General features: G+C 43.4%; 1 protein-coding gene and 1 pseudogene across 3 annotated transcripts in view; both read left to right on the top strand.

Annotated features, from left to right (window-relative positions):
• The window catches only part of CDK15 (cyclin-dependent kinase 15), a 94697-nt gene that overhangs the window by 56815 nt on the left and 13029 nt on the right, over positions 1-24853 (top strand). For 2 of the 3 annotated variants that reach the window (XM_011974485.1, XM_011974483.1), the window contains exons 11-12: positions 13888-13936; positions 22135-22274. In XM_011974485.1, coding sequence (XP_011829875.1) covers positions 13888-13936; positions 22135-22274 — 189 coding nt within the window. Of the gene's footprint in view, positions 1-2413; positions 3211-13887; positions 13937-22134; positions 22275-24853 lie in introns of those variants that run through there. The other variant, XM_011974486.1, reaches the window with a different exon arrangement.
• Positions 19277-19659, top strand: LOC105535448 (annotated as a pseudogene).

The raw sequence follows: 24853 nt of genomic DNA, 5'->3' as shown, positions 1-24853 counted from the left end.
CCTCCCTCCCTCCCTCCCTTCCCTTCCCTTCCTCCCTCCATTCCTCCATCCATTCCTTCTCTCTCTTTCCCTCCCTCCTTTCCTTCCTTCTCTCTCTCACTCCCTCCCTCCCTTCCTTTCTTCCTTCCTTTCTTTCTGTCTCCCCCACTCCCCGTTTTAAGCAAGCTGGCTGAGAACTCTGTGTCCTCCACTTCAAAGGGCCAGTTGTCTTATTTTGATGTGGGCAGATTGAAAAGTAGGCTTTGAAAAGTAGGCGCTTTTTTTGTTTAATCTTTTCTCCTGGGATAGCTTTCAGAGCAATATATCCAAGTGTCAGTGAGGGGGTTCTGACGAGCACGGATTCCCAGACTCTCAGCAGGATCATTCTCTAACAGAAATATAAAAGTGAAATATTAAAAACCCTGGAACGTGAACTCCATCTGCAGAGTACCCAGTATCTTGCCTGCTTGCACCATGGGAAAAAAAAAAATCTTGAAAAAAGAGGGAGGAGAAAAAAAGTGTTTTGAGTTAGAGGTTTACAGGTTTAGTAGAGCATAGTAACATCCCCTCAAAGAAGTGGGTGTTGCTCTGTGACCCCCCAAAACGCTCCTCCTTTGACTCAGCCGCCAGAACACTCACCCTCCTCCAGCAGTACACCCCCTTTTCACATGCTAACTGAGGGGCCCGTGATTGGCTGAACAATAAACTGGTCACACTTGCTAAAGGGCTGCCGTCTTTCACACAATTAACCAAGACACATTAATCAAGCTGGCTGGACGGGGCTGCGCAGGCCTCCTGCAGTGGGGGAGGGGAGAGTTTGGTGAGCCTTAATAATACTCCGCAGGAAGCAATAGTAAAGAACCACAAGCTGGAGGAGATTCTGCTCTCAGAAAGTTGGAAGAGTTTAAAGCCCCAGTGGATGCCGTAGCTAGAATGGACAGGAGTTGTGGCGCTGAAGATCCCAGAAACTTAGAGCAAATTGAATGCTGGTCTTAGCTAAAATCTGCTAGTAGAAGACAGTACTGTGCATTCAAATGGCGACCCCCTAGAGACATTTTTACAAAGTTCCTTTAGCCTTCTTAGCTCTCCCTACCACTCCCACGAAAATGCACTCAGGAGCCACTTCCCTATGGAGACACAAGCACTGAGCAGTGGCTATGCCAAACCATACAGTGTAGGTTTCACTATGAGAACCAATAGAAATGAAGAATATACAAGAAGCATTCTGAATGAGATTTCCATTCCTTCCCAGTTCATTCAAAGTAGTCATAAGCACCCCTAAGCTTTCAATTCAACCAGTACAATTTGAGGGAGCCCAGCTGGGAGCCCAGTCGAGGGTTCTCTCAATTTAGAATCAATTAAGAGAAAGTAGTAACTGGAAAGGTATTGGTCCTAAACTAAGTATCTGAAGGGTATTAAAAATAGTTAATTTTGAGAGAGAAAAAGTTAGCATTTGTATTTTTAATAATATTTTCTGATTTTTCTTTTTCAAATTCCCTTTAAATAGATGTTCCAATGGCAATGCAGAGCTGATAAGATCATACCTTAGAGACCAGTTTGCTACAGAATCGTGTAGGGCTTTTAAGAGAATCAACTAAATATTTAGACATTTCTCAACTAAAGTAAACGGAGGCCTTACTCCTCTGGAGGTTGTCCAGTCACCATCTCATTAGATGCAAAGATCCTGCGATAAAGAGAAACTTTTCTTCCTGCCTACATGATTGCAGCCCAGTTGTGGTTTTTAATGTGTCATTGATTGTTTCATCCAACTCCTTTTGCTTCACTGAAAGGGTCTGTCATAGCTCTGTTTGCTTCCTTAAACACGGTTTTTGAAAGCGCTCACGCTGTGTGAGCTCAAATCCTAGCATTAATGTACTGCTGGGTTCATTTCACCACACTCAAAAGCGCTGAGTTTAAATCCCTCTCAATTCCATTTGAGGCACCAGAAGACTTTATCCTTCTCCACTAATGGTTCCAAGTTTACATCTAGATACTGGGGGTCAAGGACAGGAGAGGATTTAGAAATAACAGTGCATGACATTAGTCAATGCATTTGCCAAATTGGCAATTAGTTCCTGATGTGCGTGCAAAGCATTTTATTCCTGTCTCTTTGATGCTTGTTCCCATAGAGAACGGAATAGAGTCCACAGAGGCCTTCAAACTTTTAAAGAAATATCTGCTAAAAATCATGCCTGATTTGTGACATGAGCTCAGCCGCAGGGAAGCATCCGGGATTATCCTGGTTCTTTTAGTCCCAGGAAAGAACACTGCACGTGGGGAGTTTTTCCACTAGAAGAACGTAATGAAAATCAAAAGGCAGGAAAGTGGTACTAAAAGCCCTGCAGGGACCAGAATCAGATGTACCATAAGCGACAGGCCAAGGGACGCCCAGTTGTTTTTCAGTATGCTTGCTTTATCAACTTCTGACCACCAGGTGGAAGCAAGAAACAGCATGGATGGCATACTGACATCCGACAGCATTGTACTGCAGCATTGCAGCCTTGTTCTCGGAATGTCTTATTTTGACCTTAAATCCAATGTGAGAGCTTCACTGCATCTGAAACCACTATGGGACAGACGATGATTAAAATGATCCTTGTCCCCACTGGGATGATAAAGAGCTATTCTGCTTTGGGCTCAAAGGGTTCTAAGCAAGTCTCTGTGTTTGCTGTGAACACAAGCTAAGGTCTGCATCTGGGTCGGCATCAGCTTGGTTGCATGAACTGTTAGCCAAGGGAGTTATTCAGTGGGTTGAACTGAGGGGAAAGATATTGATAAGAGAGGCTTTAACTGTGGGCATCAATTCATATGGAACTGTAGGTCCAAGCTCCCCCTTTTACTATCTGGGGTAACTTGACGAAGTTACTTATTTCCTAGTTCCCTAATCTGCAAAATAGGAGAAATCCTATCATTGTAAAAGTGTTTCCTGTGTGCCAGACACAGAACGTACACAATTGCTAATCCCTATTACTGCCTGCCAAGATCAATGCTGGATGGAGTAGCCCAATTCTACAGATGAGCAAACAGAGGCTTTCTCCTAGGCTCACACAGAGGCGTTTACTTATTGGAAATGGGTGAAATCTGCATCCAAACCTTGTTCTCCTTTCATTAATCATATTGTATCCCTCTGTCTCATTTTGCAGGATGAGTCTGAAAGATGATATTGAATTGCATCTGCTATAGTGCCTAACTTTTAGTAGGTGCTCAATGAAAGTCAGTTCCCATTGGGTTTTGGGTTTTGGTTTTTCTGTTTGTTTGTTTGAGACTGGGTCTCACTCTGTCTCCCAAGCTGGAGTGCAATGGCATAATCTTGGCTCACTGCAACCTCCACTTCCTGAATTCAAGCGATTCTCCTGCCTCAGCCTCCCGAGTAGCTGGGATTACAGGCATGTACTACCATGCCCAGCTAATTTTTGTATTTTTAGTAGAGACAGGGTTTCACCATGTTGGCCAGGCTGGTCTCGAACTCCTGACCTCAAGTGATCTGCCTGCCTCAGTCTCCCAAAGTGCTGGGATTACAGGTGTGAGCCACCGCCCCCATTCAGTTTTGTACACAGTGTGGAAGTTCAGCTGCTCAGTGACTTGCCAGTGGTTCAGACCCAGTGACAGGTGTGTGAGAACAGATGCTATCTCTGCTCCCTTAGAAATCTTGGCTTCCTTCTAGAGGTCAGACATACCTCCAGGCACCAGAACTGACTTTTGCTTTTACTTGCATGGCCTAAACCTTGCCTGAATCCGCACATCCTAAGAGCTGACTCTCAGTTTTCAAACGCCTACCTAAGTCAGTTGTGCACCTGTTAAGGCTGTTCTTATTTGGTGATGGGTCCATTCTGCTCCCCGCACCTGGACTGCAGTGATATGTCTGCCCACTCTATGCCCACAGTGCCTTTCCCTGGGAGAATCCTTGTCATCTACATGCTACATAATGGGTATCCAGTAAGGGCTACTAAATCACAGACAACATTAGTGTTACCATTGTTAATTTCACCCAAACATGGTATAGTGGAAAGAGTGCTGAAGTTTTCTACAGAGCACACCTGCCCACTTCTAGTGCTTCTAGTATTCTACACAAGCCCCCTACCTGGCACATAATAAGTAGTCAGTAGATATTTGTGAAATGAAATCAATGACTAAGAGTTAGAAAACCTGAGTTCTAGTTCCAGTCACACCCTCTTGGACTCTAAATAATTCTCATTGTCTGCTTTGCAAAGAAGAACATATAAGTTATTATTCACCTTATTAATGGTAATAATAATTATGATTTATTGAGGACTAACTATGAGTTAGACACTTTACATATTTTATTTTACTTTGATTCACAACAGCCCTATCAGATAGAGACAATGTTGTAATCCCTACTTTATTGATGAGAGAGCTGAGGCTTTGAGAGAGGTATGTGACTTGCCCAGGGTCACCTAACCAGGAAAGGGGTGACCCAAAATATCCACACCTGTTGGACTCCAAGGAGGTCATAGCAGTATTCCACTTTACCTTAACTATCAAAGGGCAGATATAATGATTTGGTAATTAAAACAGTGCCCTAGACTGGGGACTGGCCATAAACTTTTGCAGGTTCATTTCCAAATGATTATGTCTTTCCACCCAGACTTGATTTTAGAATCTGTGAGCCTGGCGACATATTTCAGGAGTGTAATCTGAATGGAGTTCCTACCCTGGGACTCCAGCAGCCTCCCTCTCTATAGCTAATGAAGCCACTGGCGTTCACTGAATCTATGAACCTCGATTGGGCTCATTACTGTCTCACTTCTGGAGCGCTGCCGAAAGCTCCTGGGGAGTTACTATTAACATCTTTATTAACCCGTCCCCCAAATCAGTCAGTGAAATTAATTTAGATACACAGCCACTTTGATCTTCATTAATGGTTGCTTCTAGTTTCTACATTTATTTTTAGTTTTCTCATCTTTAATTTATTTGATGTCAATTATTAGTTTTTATTGGGGGGAGTAGATTATCTATCTTAAAGTAATTAAGATTAGAAAAAATTGCAAGTGAGTAAAAGCGGGTAAAAAGTATTTTTTCTAAAGTAAAACCCCAAGAATATATACAATTTTAATTTATTAATTAAAAAATAAATTTTAATGTTAAAAAGAAATAAAAGTAAAGTAAAACTCTGCCATGTTCCTTCCAAGTTGAAGAATAAAAGAGGCCTCAAGGTGCCTAATACCATGTAAATGGCTCAGACCAGAGCCTCCTTCTCCATGTTTATGGCCAGTGCCTTGCACCATCAAGCTCTGTAAAACACAGAGCTGGGGCCGGGTGTGGTGGCTCAATCCTGTAATCCCAGCACTTTGGAAGGCCGAGGCAGGATCACTTGAGGTCAGGAGTTTGAGATCAGCCTGGCCAACATGGTGAAACCTCATCTCTACTAAAAATACAAAAATTAGCCAGGTGTGGTGGTGGGCGCCTGTAATCCCAGCTACTCGGGAGGTTGAGGCAGGAGAATCACTTGAACCCAGGAGGCAGAGGCTGCAGTGAGCAAAGATCATGCCACTGCACTCCAGCCTGGGCAACAGAGTGAGACTCCATCTCAGAAAAAAAAACAAACAAAAAAATATACACACACACAGAGCCAGGTACACAAGTGGGCTCACTTGAGTTACTTTAACATTTTAAAAATAAGTTTTAATATATTTATTTCATTTTTATTTTTCATCCAACCATCTACTTCTTATTTATTCAGCAAATACGTGTTGAATGCTAGGTACTAGGGACTGAGAGAGTAAAAAATAAATATGACACTGGTACCTGCCTTCAAGGAATATAGTCTAGAGGGGGAAATAAATAAATAATACAATGTGGGAAGTATACTACAGCAGCATTGCCTGGGTATCTTTAAGAAACTAGGGAAATCTTGGACTTGGCAGTGACATGACAAGAAAGAATAGGAAAATAAAAGAAAAGAAGGAACTAGGGAAACGGCCCTCTTAATTTGGGGAATTTAGGGATGGTTTTATTTATTTATTTATTTTGAGATGAAGTCTCACTCTGTCACCCAGGCTGGAGTACAGTGGCACGATCTTGGCTCACTGCAACCTCCACTTCCAGGATTCAAGCGATTCTCGTGCCTCAGCCTCGCAAGTAGCTGGGATAACAGGCGTGCAGCCCCATGCCCAGCTAATTTTTGTATTTTTAGCAGTGACGGGGGTTTCACCATGTTGGTCAGGCTGGTCTCGAACTCCTGACCTCAAGTGATCCACCCACCTCGGTCTTCCAAAGTGTTGGGATTATAGGCATGAGCCACCATGCCTGCCCTAGGGATGGCTTTTAAAGAAAGAGACGTGGGCTTGGCCTTCAAAAGTGCCAGGATTACAGGCATGAGCCACTGCACCCGGCCATCCTTGCTATTTTATTCAAAGGAAACAAAAGGGGGAAGGAAGAGATTTATAGAGAGAGTAATAAGTATAAGGTTTTAACCTTTTGAGATTAAGATATCTGTGGAACCACAAAATGGAGATATCTAAAAAGCAAGTGGAAATATAAACTGTGAGTACAGAAGTCCAGCCTAGAAATACAGGAGAAGTCATGTGCTTAAATCGGTATTTAAAGCCTCAGGTGTGAATTCAGTTGCCCAAAGGAAAGTGTGTAGAGAAAAAAGAAAGGAGGAGGGAACCCTGTGGGGCCAGTACTATAGGACTAGGTAGAGGGAAGGGAGTCTTTAGAAGCTGAGAAGGAACAGCCAGAGGAGCTAAAGGAGACCAGTAGGTAATCCTAGCAATACCGTGGAAATCATATGGCCAGCACTCACTGGAGGAGGGCTGGGTTCCATGCCTGTGTATTCTCAATGCTGAGCTCAATGACTGCATGTGGTGGCCCTTTACTATGTGTAGGGACTACAGGGAGTGGTCAGTGTCAAATGATGCATCATTAAATACAACACTCACTGAAAAGCATGATCAAGCCATAGGTCAAAAATCATTTGTTGTGGTAGACAGAGTTCAATCACGGTCCTGCCTCTGAGAGAGGGGAGAGTCCTGACTATGCCCATTCCCTCCACCTTCTCCATCCACCAGGAGCAAGGCCTGGTCTCTCCTTCCTTTACTGAGACCTCAGGCACAGGCTTTGGCAGAGGGATATTTTCTCAGAATCCGCAGAAAGTTTTGATTCACAATTAGAAAAGTAATACACTACAAATATGAGTTGGAGGGCCAAGGTTGAACAATGCCAAGGAGTACCCTCAATGAGGACATCAGCTTTTAGAGCATCCTGATGATGCTCAAAGGGGACTCTAAAGCTTGGGAAGGAACAGGTGCGGTGGCTCACACCTGTAATCCCAGCATTTTGGGAGGCTGAGGCGGGTGGATCACTGTAGGTCAGGAGTTCAAGACCAGCCTGGCCAACATGATGAAACCCCGTCTCTAGTAAAAATACAAAAATTAGCCAGGCATGGTGGAGTGTGCCTATAGTCCCAGCTACTGACTGGGACTGAGGCAGGAGAATCTCTTGAACCCGGGAGGCAGAGGTTGCAGTGAGCCAAGATCGTGCCACTGCACTCCAGCCTGGAAGACAGAGCAATATTCCATCTCAAAAAAAAAAAAGAAAGAAAGAAAGAAAAAGCTTGGGAAGCCTTGAGCCAAAGACTAGGGAAACTTCCAAGCCAGTTACCTGAGAAAGAGTGAAGCAAACAGTTGTGAGGCCATGAATGAGTGTGTGTGTCTGTGTGTGTGTGTGTGTGTGTGTATGTGTGTTTGGGGTGAGGGTGAAGGGCAGGTAGGAGAAAAAGAGTTACAGATTTTGGCAGTGCAGTTTTCAAGTTACTGCTTAAGATAGTGAAATAAGGCTAACAACATTATCAACTATTTAAATATACGGTATCTCAAGAATGCATTGTATTCAGGAAATTCCAGAGGTGTAGTTCAGTAGACAGCACTATGAGATAACCTTAGGGTGATTGTGGCAAGACTATAGTAACTAGAAAATGTTTTACCTTGAGCTAAGACTCAAAATGGTGCAGTGATGTTTTACCAATCAATCAACAAATCTCTGTTGACTAAGGTTACCAGACTTGAATTCCGTTGTGAAATGAGCTTTATTAAATATTTATGAAAAATGGACTATTTTTACTATGGTAGCAAAAGTTCTGCCCTCATTTTAATTTCACTCCACTTAGTTTGGAAACGTAAATGTTCTGCTTTATTACTTTCCTTTTGCAACTTTGCTTTTCCTGCCTCGAATTCCAATTGAACTCAGATGAGAACTCTTTTTAGAGAGAACTGCAGAGGGATGAGGAGAAAAATCGGGTCTAATGATTTACTCTCGTCTTTGGAAGGAGAAGGGAAACAAGCTACCTCCAGACCTATTATTTTTAGAGGCTATTGAAGCCAGAGAAACCAGACTCCTCTTGAAATGGTGCTGTGTGAAATGCCTATCTGTTTGTGGATCATTCTCTCACTGATCGCTCGCAGCATACCTACTGGGAAAAATCAATGGGAGAGAGGCAAGGTCATTCAGCCTCAGGTTATCTGCCTGAGTGGGAGGGCAGGCCACAAATAGGCGTCGTGCTTTGCTTCTGCTTAATAGCAGCTCCCTGACTGACCCCGGACACATCCATTCCTGTCTCAGCTAATGTAGCTACAAAATAGAGGTGGAGGGGCGTCAGTACAATCCGTCTACCCCAAGCACGGACTCACGTACAAAATGTTGTTACTCCTGGGGTCCTGGGGCAACTATTACAGGTCATCCTTTTCTGGCAGAATTTATGAGAACTGAATTTTCCCTTGTAGTGCTTCCTCTCTCACATCCCTGAACAAACATATTAAGTATGTGTCAGACACTATGTTCTGCAATGTTTATATACATTGATTAATTAAATTCTTACAACAACCTCATTTGAGTTGTTACAGATGAGGAAATGAGCCTCAGAGAAGTGTGTGTTGAGTTGCTGGTGAGTGATAGACCCTGCCCTCTTTGCTAGACCAAAGATCCTCTGTTTTAGCTCCTCACTGGAAAATTCTGGAGACCATTGAACCATTGAAGACATAATAACAGGCCAGGCATAGTGGCTTATGCCTGTAATCCTAACACTTTGGGAGGCTGGGGCTGGAGGATTGCTGGATACCCGAGTATGAGACCATCCTGGGCAACATAGGGAGACCCCATCTCTACAAACATTTTTAAAAATTAGCCGGAAGTGGTGGTGTGCATTTATGGTTCCAACTACTCAGGAGGCCGAGGCAGGAGAATGGCTTGAGAACGGGAGGTCAAGGATGCAGTGAGCCATGATCATGCTCATGCCATTGCACTCTAGCCTGGGCAACAGAATGAGAACGTCTTTCAAAAACCAAAAGAAACTCATAATAACAGTACAATAAGTAACCAATGTCTGGACCCTTCCCAGGCTAGTTGAATCAAACCTCAGGGCTTCCTTTCTCGTAAAGATTTCCAGGCAATGCCAGTATGCAGCTCCCCTTGAGAACCTACCTCTCCAAAATGAGAGGTCAAAACCAAAAGAAGAAAAGGAATGAGATTAACACTTACTGAGGCCCTACTACAGGCCACGTGCTTAATCTTTTGTAATTTTCCCAGCAACTGGAAAATGATTCCCATTTTACAGATTTGGAAACTTCTCAATTATTTAACCAGAGAGGCTAAGCAATTTCCCTAAAGTCTCAAAGCTTGTAAGTGGCAAAAAGGAGACTTGAGCTTGGATTTGTGTTCATGTTACCATACTACCAAGCTAAGAAACACGCCACTGACCCACATTGAGGACTCAGAAGAAATCAAGTCAGACTTAGAGGAACTGGGGCTTGGAGCAAGTTAGAATTTTAGTAGAAGATATTTAGAGAAGGTTTCCAAGGGGAACTAACAATAAGGCAGAAATACCTGAGTGGGAGAGAGGGGGATGTTATATCAGAAAGGGAGAGAAGCAGGAAAAGAAGAGACAAAGAGTGAAGAAATATTTATATTACATTTACTATCCTAGTTTCACAACCCTATGCAGTAGGAACTATTACTATCCCCCTTCTGCAGGTGGGAAAACTGAGGCTCAGTGAGGTTAAGGAATATCTTCAGGTGACACAGCTGGTCAGAGGCATTGTGTGGGTTTACCTGGGTCCTGGATCCAAGTGCCTGGCCACGCATTGTTTATACTGCCCATAACTTTTCAAAGAAAGGGAAAGAGGAAGGAAAAGCAAATAGGATTTATTTTGTTTAATGGTCCAGAGCAGGCATTTTGCACTCATTATTTCACTGGTTCGCTTCAGGATCCTTGAGAGGTGAATACCACCTTCGATTTGCATTGAGAAAATGGAGGGTTGCCCCTACAGAATGGGAGAAAATTTTTGCAATCTACCCATCTGACAAAGGGCTAATATCCAGAATCTACAAAGAACTTAAACAAATATACAAGAAAAAATCAAACAACCCCATCAAAAAGTGGGCAAAGGATGTGAACAGACACTTCTAAAAGAAGACATTTATGCAGCCAACAGACACATGAAAAAATGTTCGTCATCACTGGCCATCAGAGAAATGCAAATCAAAACCACAGACACCATCTCACACCAGTTAGAATGGCAATCATTAAAAAGTCAGGAAACAACAAATGCTGGAGAGGATGTGGAGAAATAGGAACACTTTTACACTGTTGGTGGGACTGTAAACTAGTTCAACCATTGTGGAAGACAGTGTGGGGATTCCTCAAGGATCTAGAACTAGAAATACCATTTGACCCAACCATCCCATTACTGGGTCTATACCCAAAGGACTGTAAATCATGCTACTGTAAAGACACATGCACACATATTGTTTATTGTGACACTATTCACAATAGCAAAGACTTGGAACCAACCCAAATGTCCATCAATGATAGACTGGATTAAGAAAATGTGGCGCATATACACCATGGAATACTATGCAGCCATAAAAAAGGATGAGTTCATGTCCTTTGCAAGGGACATGGATGCAGCTGGAAACCATCATTCTGAGCAAACTATCGCAAGGACAGAAAACCAAACACCGCATGTTCTCACTCATAGGTGAGAATTGAACAATGAGAACACTTGGACACAGGGCAGGGAACATCACACCCCGGGGCCTATTGTGGGGTGGGGGGCAAGGGGAGGGATAGCATTAGGATAAATACCTAATGTAAATGACGAGTTAATGGGTGCAGCAAACCAACATGGCACATGTATATGTATGTAACAAACCTGCACGTTGTGCACATGTACCCTAGAACTTAAAGTACAATAATAAAAAAAAATTAAATTTTAAAAAATCAGAAAAAAAAAGAAAGAAAACTGAGGGTTGCCATGGATGGTCAAAGTATCTTAAATGAGGTCTCAGCAAAACTGAAGCAGCAGAGTCCATATTCAAACCCTAAGTCAGCTAACCCCCAACCCACGTGCCACAGAACACCACTCAAGTTAGAAAGAGTATTAAAATATTGAAGGCCAAAAACACAGCACATAGATCTCTCAGAAGGGAAAAATGGAAAATGGGAAAGGATGGAAATGGATTTCATTTTGTTGATTGAAACTGGGAGATGACTGAATGAGGAAATATTTTGATTTTGTTTGGCCAGGGAAGAGCTGTAAATAGGCAGCAGAAAATGGTTTGAAGAGAAACATACTAAACAAATGCCAGATATTCTTATCTTTACTGGTTATTTTGAACTTAGGCAAAATAATACTGAACAGAGAGTAAATAACCTAGACAAGTACTTCCCTTAGTGCCCACCTGGGACTATAAAATGCCAGCAGAGAGGTTCACATTTGATGGCACCTGCCCTTGAAAACTCAGTTGAAGTCACTTTGATCACTCCTTTCACTCTACGACTCTTAGCACTATAAATTCAAATTTTCATTGAAGTTCCTTTTGAAATTGCAAAATAATATTGTATATGCTTTATTTCAAAAATGTTTGAGAAAATGGGCAACAAAGGAAAAAGGGTAAGCCCCTGTAACCACCACCACTATCTAGTGAGTAGCCTTCCAGATCTATGTGCACGCCAACGTGAACACATGAGTATTATCAAATTAATTTTTGGCCAACCATAATTAAATTATTTGTTGTGATAAACAACCTTGGTTTATTCCATTTATATAGGAACTGGAGGAAGAGATTTTTAAAACCAAAATAATGGCTGGGAACATTGGCTCATGCCTGTAATCCGAGCACTTTGGGAGGCTAAGATGGGAGGAACACTTGAGGCCAGGAGTTCAAGACCAGCCTGGACAAAAACAAAAGTGAGACTCCCATCTCTAAATAATTTTTTTTTTTTTTTTTTTTTTTTACTCCAGAGGCTGAGATGGGAGAATCACTTGAAGCCAGGAGTTCCAGGATGCAATGAGCCATGATCATGCTAGTGTACTCACCAGCCTGGGTGAGATCCTGTCTCTAAACAAACTAATAAACAAAATAATTAAATTTCAGGCCTAAGAAAAATATAAGGCAGAAATACCATTTTGAATGAGAGTTGAAATATTCTTTTTTCAATTTGGAGTGGACAATGGAGGAAATTTGATGAAGAGCATCCATCAGCTTGCCTCCCCTGCAGCTCCTCTTACAGCCCTTACATGGAAGAAGCATTCAGTTAGTATTTCTTGAGTGAATGAGAAATCATTCCCTTTTAGGATGGTTTTTGTTTGGGTTAAATGGTATCAATACTAAGAATCATAGAAACACATACACCCAAATATAACTGTTATAGAGTGCTCCAATTTTTATTATCACCTATTTTGGAATATTCAAGCCAGGATTCACTTCCATTTTTTCCACAAGTGACATACAAAATTAGTTCCCCTTACTTTTTTATTTTTTATTTTTATTATTATTATTATTTTTGAGACAGGGTCTTGCTCTGTCTCCCAGGCTGGAGTGAGTGTCACAATCACAGCTCACTGTAGCCTCAACCTCCCAGGTTAGTGATCCTCCCACCTCACCCTCTCAAGTAGCTGGGACTATAAGCGCATGCCACCAGGCTCGGTTGTTGTTGTAGATACAGGTCTCACTATGTTGTCCAGGTTGGTCTTGAACTCCTGGTCTCAACTAATCCTCCAGCCTGGGCCTCCCAAAGTGCTGGGATTACAGGCAAGAGCCACCGTGCCTGGCTCCCCTGAGTTTTTTTTTTTTCTTTTTTTAACCACTTTTGAGTCTTTAAGACTGCCTCATTATTCATCACATTTCACGCACATATACTTGTTCTCCCAAATGAATTGTAAGCTCTGCAGAAGTAGTGGGGTTTCTTTCGATCTGTTTTGTATTCTTCCCAGCACTTGGTACATGCTCTGCACACAGTATATGTTAAACAAATGTTTGCTGACTTTACTGAATATGTTGACTGTATTAGTTTGCTAGAGTTGCTGTAACAAAGTCTCAGACTGGGTGGTTTAAGCAACAGAAATGTATCATCTTACAGTTCTGGAGACTGGGAAGTCTGAAATTGAGGTGTTGGCAGGGTTGGCTCCTTGGGAGGGGTATGAGGGAGAGTTTGATCCAGGTCTCTCTCCTTGGCTTGCTGATGGTCATCTTCTCCTTGAGTCTCTTCACTTCACCTTCTCTGATGCACGTCTATTTCTCTGTCCACATTTTGCCTTTTTAGGAGGATGCGAGTCAAATTGCATTAGGGGCCACCCTAGTGCTTTCATCTTAACTAATAACATCTGCAACGATCCTATTTCCGTATAAGATCATATTCTAAAGTAGTTGGGGTTAGGACTTCAACATGTGAATTTTGAGAGCACATAATTCTACCCATAATAGTGACCTTTCACCAAATCATAAACATTCAGCAGGAGATGAAGCTTTAAAAATCACGGTAGCCTACCTGATGCTTGAATCCTTTTTTTTACACCAAGCCAAGAAGAGCATTTAGAATTTTAACAGTATATTTGGCAACAGGGTTTTCGGGTTGATTTTATTTTTTAACGCCCTCTGTATGCTTCCCAGAATGGTTCCCGCTACCTACGCCTCGAAGCCTTCACGTTGTCTGGAACAGGTGAGTACTACCTCAGGAAGAGATCGTTAAGCAGGATTGGAGAGACATTTCCCTGGATCTCAGTCCACTGAACAGCAGCCCCTGAGCACTTCCATGTGGGGGCTCTAAGCTGTAGGAAGATGCCTCTGGGAGCCCCAGACCCCTGCGAGTCTGTTAGTTTTTCTCTATGAACCATTTTACTTTCAGTGAGTTTGGTCATTAAAATTGTTTTGTGTCCCTCAGCCATGCCCCAGGCCCTGAGAACAGGGAATGTTGGTCTGCAAGAAAACCTAGTGGGTTTATTATTCTCTGACACAGAGAAACCAAATAACATCATTGAGTGGCTATTGGAGGGGGGGCAACTTGATTCATGGGGGTCATGCTTTCCCAGGCCCTCTCTACGCAGTCTCGGCTCAGACCAGGGCAGACTTTTATTACCAGCTTTCAACAAATCCCTAGTTTCTTTTGCAAAGTAAAACAGATAATAGAGACATTCCGGGAATAGTTAGCTAACTAAGCTGTGCCAGGCAACCTCCGGGCTAAGAAGAACTCAGTGTTTTCGGACAATGACCAATTACAATAACCAGTATTATTTGATCTGAGAGTAATTAGCCGAGGCTCTGTTCTTTTTGCTTCAGTGAGGAGGCAAAAAGGGCAGTGAGGAAAACATCAGAGACAGGGGAGACGAGCTCAAATGTCAAAGAAAAACACACTCTTGCAGGTGGGGAGAAGTGGAAGAGTTTCACTGGCCAAGATCCTGACTGAACACTTGAACATTGTTTTTCCCTGAAAATATGGTAGAATTTAACTTAACCAAAAGTCGTTTGAATTCTTCATTCTTACTGTTCATATCCTTTAAAAAGCCTCCACGTCGAGTAAATTTCAGGGTACAAAAGAGTAAAATAGGTAGGGAACATAGAATTGTGGACTACCAGAGGATCTTTCACTGGGAGGGACAGGTCTCTCCAGGACACCTGCACCCTCCACTCTTATTTTCAAAAACACTGTATAACCTGAAACTCCCCTTTATTTTGGAGACAGGTACTAGGGAACTGCTGTTTATCACTTCATTCAAGACGTGCAAATGTTCTTTTGAACAGTATAGTCAGGCTCCCTCCTCTCTATCTAGAGATATGTGGATTTCAGCACTGCCCTGTGGCTTTCTTTCATGTCACTATCAGCTTCCAAAGTAAATGGCAACTCTCAACCTGAGAACCATCTTACTGCTCCATGCTGCTGCTGCAGCTGCCCCTGTCCCATGGCAGAAGATAGTTCACCAGCCTCCTGCTATCACCCCACCAGCCTTTCTTTCTAGGGCTGAGCAAGGCTTGAATTCTCTGAATACCTCTCTGGCTTTTCTGACAATACAGCACCCATGGCCTCTGCCCCTTCCCTTGTCCCCTTGCAATATGTATTCACCTTTTCTCAGACTTCTGGCTTCTCTGCTCAGATCTTTAATGCAGGAAGTAATGTCCAGGCTGGACCTGGTGGCTCACACCTGTTAATCCTAGCATTTTGGAAGGACAACGTGGGCAGATCACCTGAGGTCAGGAGTTCAAGACCAGCCTAGCCAACATGGCGAAACCCATCTCTACTAAAAATACAAAAAATTAGCCGAGCATGGTGGCATGTGCCTATAGTCCCAGCTACTCAGGAGGTTGAGGCATGAGAATCGCTTGAACCCGGGAAGCAGAGGTTGCAGTGAGCCGAGATCATGCTACTGCACTCCAGCCTGGGAGACAGAGTGAGACTCTGTCACAAAAAAAAAAAAAAAAAAGGGAAGTAATGTTTAGAGGTGTTTAGAGGTATGTTGTCTAATACAGTAGTCACTAGTCACATGTGACTGTTTAACTTTTAATTTACTTAAATTTAAAATTCAGTTATGTTGCACTAGCTGCATTCCAAGGACTCAGTAGCCACATTGGAGTAGTGACTATGATATTGGACAGAGCAAAAATAGAATATCTGCATCATCATGGAAAATTCCATTGGCAGCGTTAGCCTAGATTATCACATGGGAAAATTCTTGGCTCTGGGAAGGGCTCTGTGAAAGGGTTAATATTAGATGGGATATAGACTATGTACCTAGCAGGGTGCTACATATATTATTACATTTAATCCTTATGGATGTCATTCCCAGGTCAAAGAGGAGGAAACTGAGGCTGAGAGAAGTTAAGTAACTTGGCCAAGTTAGTCCAACTAAGTAAGTGGTAGAGCCAGGGTTCATCTGGTACCCGGGTCTCTGTGGATTTGGCCATTGAATCAGGTTGCAGATGTGGCGAGTAACAAGCAGCCGAAGTGCCACTGGCTTTTCTACACAATCCCTACAGAGGTGTGGTGGAACCATTCACAGGCCTGCAGATGGATCCCCAGGGCTTGCTTGAGGTTTGATGGTGATCTCATTAATGTGGGCCTAGTAGGTACGCACTCACTTTTTAGATTGATTGGTAAATTGTAGGACAGCTTCTGCAATGTTTCTTCCTAGTATTGGATATATTTCTTACTGTGGGCATCTACTACATCCCAAACTGAGAACATTTAAAAGTGCCTACTCTCTCCCTGCCCTGTTCCTCTTCCTGTAGGTCTAGGGGGAAAACCAAAGAACCCACTTGAGCTCATACTGACCAGCCTGTCCTGCACCTCGGAGGTCAGTGGCAGTGCTGTGAGTGGGAGACTTTTATACTCAGAGCCAGGCTGTGCTAGGAAATCAAAACTGCTGTCCCAGACCCTTGAGAACAACCAGATTTTAGAATTATGGAGTGATGGGTTAGTAGATGGTGTTTTACACAGTCACAAAACTCCATTTTCATTTTTTCTTATTGTTTGTGTTTCTATTCTGGACTTGTAAGATTACATGTAGCCGTCCTGGCCCCCAGCACATCTTTTAGGATTGATATACAATTTTAATTATTTTTATGACTTTTATAAGCAATGGGGCCTGTGGCAATTCAGGTGGGTTGGAATGAATTTATTATCCTTGCCCACAGGGATGAGCACTCTCTTAGGCTGCTGGCAGAAATGGAAACTGGTACAGCTCTTCTAGCTGATAGTATGAATCTACAGCTCTTCTAGCTGATAGTATGAATCAAATACTTTAACGTGTTGTATATATCCTTCAACCAAGGAACATCAATTCTAAGAATTTATCCTAAGGAAATATTACACAAACCCACAAAGATTTCTCTTTGAGAATATTTGTTACAGCATGATTTTAATAGTACTACCTCCATCCCAACAATAAAGGAAACAACTCAGATAGGAGTCTAGCTCTGTAAATTATGGTATGCCTACATAATCGAATGATAACAGCCAGTAAAATCATGTCCTAGAAAGTGATTCAAAGTTATGGCAAGATGATCAAGGTAGTTAAATGGAAAAAGTAGGTTATAAGAGCATGTATAGTATGATCCCATTTTTTTGTGAAACAAAAACTATACTTTACTTGTCTAAAAGCAAAGGACTGAAGAAAACAAAGACCTCAAGCAATGGTGATTATCTTTGAGTAAAGAGGATTATCTCAGAGTGAAGGGCTAGTCATAATTTTCCTTCTCAATAAGTACTCTGCAATAAGTATGAATTATTTTGGCATTGGAACATTCTCACCTCTTGAAATGTTACTAGAAGGAGTGATTTATCATAGGATTCTTTATCTTTAATAACAGATTCTCATTAATTAGATGGGTGGGTTTTCCTACCTCTGCAAGATACTCCTGGCATGTTTGGTAGTTAACATCACAAACCTAAGAGTAGGAATTCACATTTAGCTTATACGGAAAGGTGCTGGTAGGCAAATTTACATTTGTGATGTTCATTTTTTGTATGCCAATGTTTATTTTTAAAGTAGGGGTTGTAACCAGTGGATAATTGTTCCAGTGGAAGTTAGAGGTGGTAGCCATGTGTACAACTATGACAGTAATGGCAATTGGTAGCAAGCAAGGCCATAGGTGACAGGAAAAAGCATAATGATACAAACACAGAAGATGTCAGTAAATCATTTGCGCCCAAAAAGCAACATTTGTTCCCCCAGGACCCTTTTCTCAGCCTTGCAAAAAGAGCTCAATGTGCAATCGCAAGGCGGCAATCACTGAGGCGCTTGCCAATGGTCCTGCTACTAGTGCTGCCAGTGAAGGTTTGCGCTCATGTGGGGTGGAGTGGGCTTGTACAGGGGAGACCGACACACACTTGGCTCCTAGGAGGAAGAGCCTTCACCTGCCCACTTTGCCCTGGTGACCACCTCTGCCGGCGAAGGAGAAGGAGAAGCAATGTGCAGCAGTCATAGTTCAGAGGCTGTGAGACTGGAACAAGTCCAGAAACTACCAGAAGCCCTGAAACAACCCTGGGGGGAGGGTGAGGGTAGGTTCTCTTGGTTGAAATGGAAAGTCCTAAAAAAGAGGTCCTTGTGTCACTGATTAGTACCTACTCTTCTTTTATTCATTCACCTGGTTTTAAAAAAACAAAACCAAAAACCTGTTCTTATTTTGTTTTTTTGAGGCAGTGTCTAGTTCTGTCACCCAGGCTAGAGTGCAGAGGCACAATCATGGCTCACTGCAGACTCGACCTCCTGGGCTCAGGTGATTCTCCCGCCTCAGCCCCCGGAGTAGCTGGGACTACAGGTGCATGCTACCACACCTGGCTAATTTTTGTACTTTTTGGTAGAGATAGGTTTTCACCATGTTGCCCAGGCTGGTCTCAAATTCCTGGGCTCAAGCGATCCTCCCACCTCAGCCTCCCAAAGTGTTGGGATAACAGACATGAGGCACAGCACTCGGCCAAATAACCTGTTCTTATAAGAAAAGGGGTGCCCCTAATACCCCTGTAAGCTCCATTAGCCTTTCTTGGCTTCCCCAGATACTACATAAACACAGCCTAAGTAAAAACAATATATCTGCCATGCTAACACAAGTTTAAAACCGGTCTCCCAGCCTTCCCTGTCCAATCAGACTGTAGCCCCTCAGCCCCCACTACAGGGCAGTTCAGGAGCCACCTGTTATGGGTTAATGTTGGAGGAGTATGCGAGAGAACAAATCGCTGATTGGGGTGGGACTGTGGAGGTGGAAGCTGATATATGCATTGCTTCTCACCACCTACCTGCTCTCCCCATGTCCAGAAGTTAGTATTTAACCAGAAAGCGTGAAGCCTGCAGAAACTGGATTCAGGGCCCAATTTTGGCACAAACTTCACCACACCACCCAATAGTGTGGGTGGACCAGCTAAAATTTGTTCATGAGATTACCCCTGAGTCTCCTTCCAGATGGATCCTAGGCTCTAGTGATTTGTACTAACATTCTTCTTCCAAACCTCCATTTCATGGGCCCTAAAAAAGCTCTGCCTGCTTTCTGTGTCGATAGCGCTCACGCAAGCATGGTTAATGTCCCTAAAACCCGCTGGACTTTCTGTAAGAAGTGTGGCAAGCACCAATCCTTTCTGCAAGAAGTGTGGCAAGCACAAAGTGACACAGTACAAGAAGGGCAAGGATTCTCTGTATGCCCAGGGAAAGTGGCTACCGGTATGACAGGAAGCAGAGTGGCTATGGTGGGCAAAGTAAGCCGATTTTCCGGAAAAAGGCTAAAACTACAAAGAAGATTGTGCTAAGGCTTGAGTGTGTTGAATCCAACTGCAGATCTAAGAGAATGCTGGCTATTAAAAGATGCAAGCATTTTGAACTGGGCGGGGATAAGAAGAGAGAGGGCCAAGTGATCCAGTTCCAAGTGTCATCTTTTATTGTGAAGACAATAAAATCTTGAGTTTATGTTCAAAAGAAAAAAAAAAAAAACCTCTGCTGGACAGGATGCCCTGGATGACTGGATGAGGAATATATCTGCCAGACCTTCAGGCCACGGCAAATGAGTAGACTTCTACCTGATTCCTTTTTCTCCTAACTGGCCTGGAAATTTGCAAGGATTTGGAAATTTGCAAATTTCTTCTCTACCTTGTCTATGAAGTAATTACTCCTGAGTTTGAAGGTGGTTATCTGTTTGCAGAAACAGTTTCATGTCTTGGGAATCAAATAGCCCAAATTTGTTATGCAAATCTTATGCAAAAATTAGGTAAATTACAATTCTGGGCCAGGACTTCCAGCATCTCTGCATTGTAGCACTTGGAAGGGAAAGAATATCTGATCTTTCTTGCTTTAAGTCGGTAGGTGTATTTGAAATTAAGCAAGCCCATCTATATCTGCTTAACTGGGGATTTGCCGTGGTGTTTCAGGGCCACACAACTTAATTCTGAATGTCAGACATCAGTCCCATGAGCAGCTGCCCTCTGGGATGTGCAGTTTTCCCTCTTGTGCCTTTCCAGTTATAAACCTCTGTGTGTGTTGTGGAGTTGGGTGTACGTAAATGATTGGCATTAGATTAGCAAAGACTTTCAAGCATTGTAAGTAAATAGGAAACATGAAGACCCACAAGCCACCCTCCCCAGCTTCATGTCAGGCCTCTCTCCTCATTTTTGTCCTGGGCCAGCCAAGTGGCCTGATTCCCTTCTTTAAACTCTGGCTTCTCCCTCCCACTCTAGGGTCTGTGTGGGTACCACAGATCCCTGTCAGCAAGGCCTACCTCTTGCCTGCCCTCCTTTCTTCAACTCTCAGCTCAAATGCCACTTCCTCAAGAAATCCTTTCCTGACCACCTCTTCCCATTCTAGGTCAGGTATTGAGGCTATCTTAACCCTTAAAAAAAGGTCAACTTGAGGATTTGTCCTTACTGTGATTCAGGAACTTAATTATCTCTCTGCCTCTGCTCCATCTCAGGAGAACCAAAATGTTATACCTGAGCTGCTATAACTAACCTTAACTGGGTAATTGCCAATTAATAGAAATGTATTTCTCACAGCTCTGAAGCCTGGGAAAACCAAGACCAAGGTGCCAGCAGCTTAGGTATTGGGCAAGAGCTCTCTGCTTCACAGATGGCACCTTCTCACTGTGTCTGCACAGGGCAGAAAGGGCAAAAGGGCTCTCTCAAGCCTCCTTTATAACCCAATTACCTCCCAAAGTTCCTACTTTCTAATACTATCACTTTGGTAATTAGGTTTCAACATAAATTTGAATTTTGGAGAGATACAAACAGTCAGACCATAGGATTCTTTTCTTCACAGTTGTACTTAGACATCTGTGTGATAATTTGATGAACATCTGACTCCTCTATCTGAGCTGCCAGAAGACAGTCTTGTCCTGTGTCTCCCAAAGCCAACCACTTACTAGCACAGAGTAGTTGCTCAATAAATGAATTTGCTCATCTCCAGATATATATTTCAACATAAGGTCAACTTGAGGATTTATCCTTACTGTGATTTAAGTACTTAATTATTTCTCTTCCTCTGCTCCATCTCAGGGGAACCAAGAGAATTTTCTAGCTAATAAGCCTGGCTGAGCTTCAGAAATGCTGCAAACAAGTGTATTTTCTACCCAAACTTCACCCTCCAGAATCACCTCTTTAGAATTCTGTGCTTTTCCCCCTCCAGATTTCTGTGCTTGCCACCCTTGGAGTCCAGAGCCTCAAACATGTTTTTTGTTTGTTTGTTTGTTTGAGACAGAGTCTTGTTCTGTCACCCAGGCTGGAGTGCTGTGGTGCAATATTAGCTCCGTGCAGCCTCTACCTCCCAGGCTCAAGTGATTCTCATGCCTCAGCCTCCTGAGTAGCTGGGATTACAGGTGCACGCCACCACACCCAGCTAATTTTTATATTTTCAGTAGAGACAGGGTTTCACCATGTTGGCCAGTCTGGTCTCGAACTGCTGGCCTCAAGTGATCTGCCTGCCTTGGCCTCTCAGAGTGTGATCATATTTTGAATCAGGCCTTTCTACTTGGTTGTGCTGCAGTGTTCTTCCAAAAAGAATCCTTGATTATATATTTCTGTTTATAATATTATATATTATAATATATATTATATATAATTATATATATTATATATTATTATATATTTCTGTTTATAATATATTTCTGTGTCTTTTATGTGTGCATGGTGCCCAGACACACGGTGGAGGGCAAGGGAGCCGAGTGATAGAATGAGGAGATTTTTCCCCTTCAACTTAGTAACAGGACAGTCAGTCAGAGTTTAGTATGGGGGTTACTTTTCCACTTGCCATCAATTTTAGCAATTCCAGGAAAATTCTACTTAAAATCTAAGTCTAGTGATCTCCTTTTCTTTACTTTTTGTTTTTCTCCCGTTGTTTTTCAGAAGGGAGGCTGCTGGAGAAACTCTATTTTTCTCCCCCACTTTTCCAGGCTGGGCAGGGTTCCTGAAGCTGAAGCCCTGGCCTCCCAGATGCTGAAAGGCTTCCCCAGAGACCGCGTCTCCGCCCAGGAAGCACTCGCTCACGATTATTTCAGCGCCCTGCCATCTCAGCTGTACCAGCTTCCCGACGGTGAGCGAGGAAGTGTGTGCCTGTGTGCGTGCGTGAGTGCGTGTGCGTGACTGTGTGTGCGTAAGTCTTGGTGTCTTAAGTAGTTTGCCTCAGCACCGAAGAACCATAGCATTTACCCCCAGGAGTGAAGTTAGAGATCCATTTGCCTGGGAGAAGCAAGATAGGACCCAATGTTGTCCGAGTTTTGCATGAGCTTCTCTCAAACTCTGAAGCACTGGTGGGGAGAAGTTACAAGGACCTCTTTGTAATGGTGCAGACATTTCACAGGTACACATTTACACTCAGAAATTGGATGAGATGGACGTTGTCTCTGAGTTGTTTGGCTTAGCTACCATCTGCCAGGAAGCCACACCAGTGTTTCTAACAAGAGTCTTCTCCCTTTCTGCAGAGAGTAAGATGATAGGTGAAGCGGATATGTCCTGAGAGGGAGCTGGGCCTTTCTTGATTGGTAACAGCAAGCTGCAGAAGGCAGTGCCGGGGTGGGGTGCTGGGGGAAGGGAGGCCTCCTCCCAGGCTGCCCGCCTCCTGTAAACACAAGTTACCCTAGAATCAGCCTTTGCTGCTTGGGCCTGAAGTCATCTTCCAAATCTGAAATCTGCTGAGGGATCATGTGGTTGGAACTCCCGTCATGTTTCTCGGACTGTGGCCAGGAAGAGCTACAGGAGGATGTGGGCAGTGGTCATGGGGGACTATCCTTAGGTGAGGTTTCTTTGAAAAAATCCACCATTCAGCTAAAAATAGTTTTAGGAACAAGGGACAAGTAGACAGGAAAAGCAAAGCTACCAGGAAAGTAAAACAGAAGAAGAGAGAGAAGCAGCCAGGGTTGGTTTTAGAAGTCCTAAGCCAGAGAAAAGAAAGCTTAGGAGGGAGGGCCTAAGGGCTGGGACTGGGATGAGGACACTGGAAGGGATGTGGGGGAGTGGTGATGGGGTGCCGTGAGATAAGGATGGGGACAGGGTGAGGAGCTACTGCCCAAGAGGTGTGGAAACAGCCTGGTCCGCCTTGCCAGAGTTTGCAGACGCAGCTCCTCTGTGTCTAGGACATCATCCTGCAGCAGTCCAAAGCGCTTAGTTTGGGACTTGTTGAGGCATTCTATTTTATGACTAAAGTGAGTCATTTAGGATCTCCAAAAATAACCATAATCATACAACTGAGGTTAATGTCTTACTTAACCCTGTAGAAAGAGTCAGTCATTAGTATTTATTAAATTGCCATTAAGTGTCAAGAACATATTAAGTGCTATAAAAAGTGGAGGAAAACAAGAGACTTGTCCTTGGCCTCCAGGATCTTACGAAGTGGGAGGAAAAGAGGGCGAGGAAGAGGAAACGGGGCACCCTCGCACACATATCAGCGCAAATCATATCTAAACAGCTAAAAATCTGTGCATAATCAACTGCAGATGTGCAGAGACTATGTGTGTGTTGAAGGCAATTCTTTGGAGGAACAAGAATAATTCAAATGAGATGGATTAGACTGGAGGTGAATCTGAAGTGGAATTTGGAAGGAGGAGAGAGGCAGGGGTTAGCATATGGGTGGAACAAAAGACATTGCAGGCAGATGCACAATTCTCACTCCCTTCCTGGTACCTCTGCCCCCACTTTGGCCCCATTCCTCCCTGGCCACTCCCATCCCAATCCCCTCTTCCCAGTCCAAGCTTCTAGATTGTTCCTTTTCAGCTTTCTCCTCTCAGGCTTGGGACTTATAACTCTACTACTTCATGCAAGTGTACACGCTTGGATGTACACGCACACACACACACACACACACACACACACACTCTCCCTTCTCTCCACTTAAAGAAACTTGCCCCGTTGGCCCTCCTTTAGGATCTGTTATTCCACGTGCTGAGAATTGCTGGGGATCTTCAAAGTTTTCTAGGCTCCAGCTTTTGCCTGACGCAGGTTGATTAGGAAGAAACACTCACTGTCCAAACTGATGTGTTGTTAGAAACGTGGGTTTTGATTTTTCCTGGCTGACCCAAAAGCAAAGCCACCAACAGAGGGGCCCTGGTGCATGGATGTCTAGGGTTGTGTGTGTATGTGTGTATATGTGTGTGCGTGCGGGTGTGCGTGTATGTATGAGAGACAGAGAGAGAGAACGATCTGTATTCCTTCCCTGTTCACCCAGTCACAGAGCCCAAATCTACTTTGACACTTTTAGAAAAATGAAAAGATGGAATCTTGCAGGAGGCTGCCTGCACTAGTGGGGGAGACCAGGAGTGCTCACAGCAGGAGGGAAGTTGACTTTTCTTTATACATATAGGGGTTTTTCCATGCAGAGTTTAAATTATGCCTGATAAAAGGAGTTTCGTGGATGTTTCAGTTCTTTCAAATTCTCCTGGCTTCCTCCCAATTAAATGAGGTTTGTCAAAGCCACAGGGCTCTGCTGCTGCTGCCTCGGCGGACAAGCATTTCCTGCAGCGACATCTCGAATCCCCGAGGGAGAAGATGAAAGGGCCGGTGCCAAGAGACAGGGGAAGGCGGGGGCAAGATTGGGTGTGTGTGCCTCTGTGTGTGTGTGCTTGTGCACTCATGTGCACGAGCATATGTGTGTGCTTGTGTATGTGTGTGGCAGGGTGG

This window comes from Mandrillus leucophaeus, unplaced genomic scaffold, assembly GCF_000951045.1.
Source record: "Mandrillus leucophaeus isolate KB7577 unplaced genomic scaffold, Mleu.le_1.0 Scaffold146, whole genome shotgun sequence".
NCBI lineage: Eukaryota > Metazoa > Chordata > Mammalia > Primates > Cercopithecidae > Mandrillus > Mandrillus leucophaeus.
Note: the sequence above shows the minus strand (reverse complement) of the source record. Positions and strands in the feature narration are given on the sequence as shown.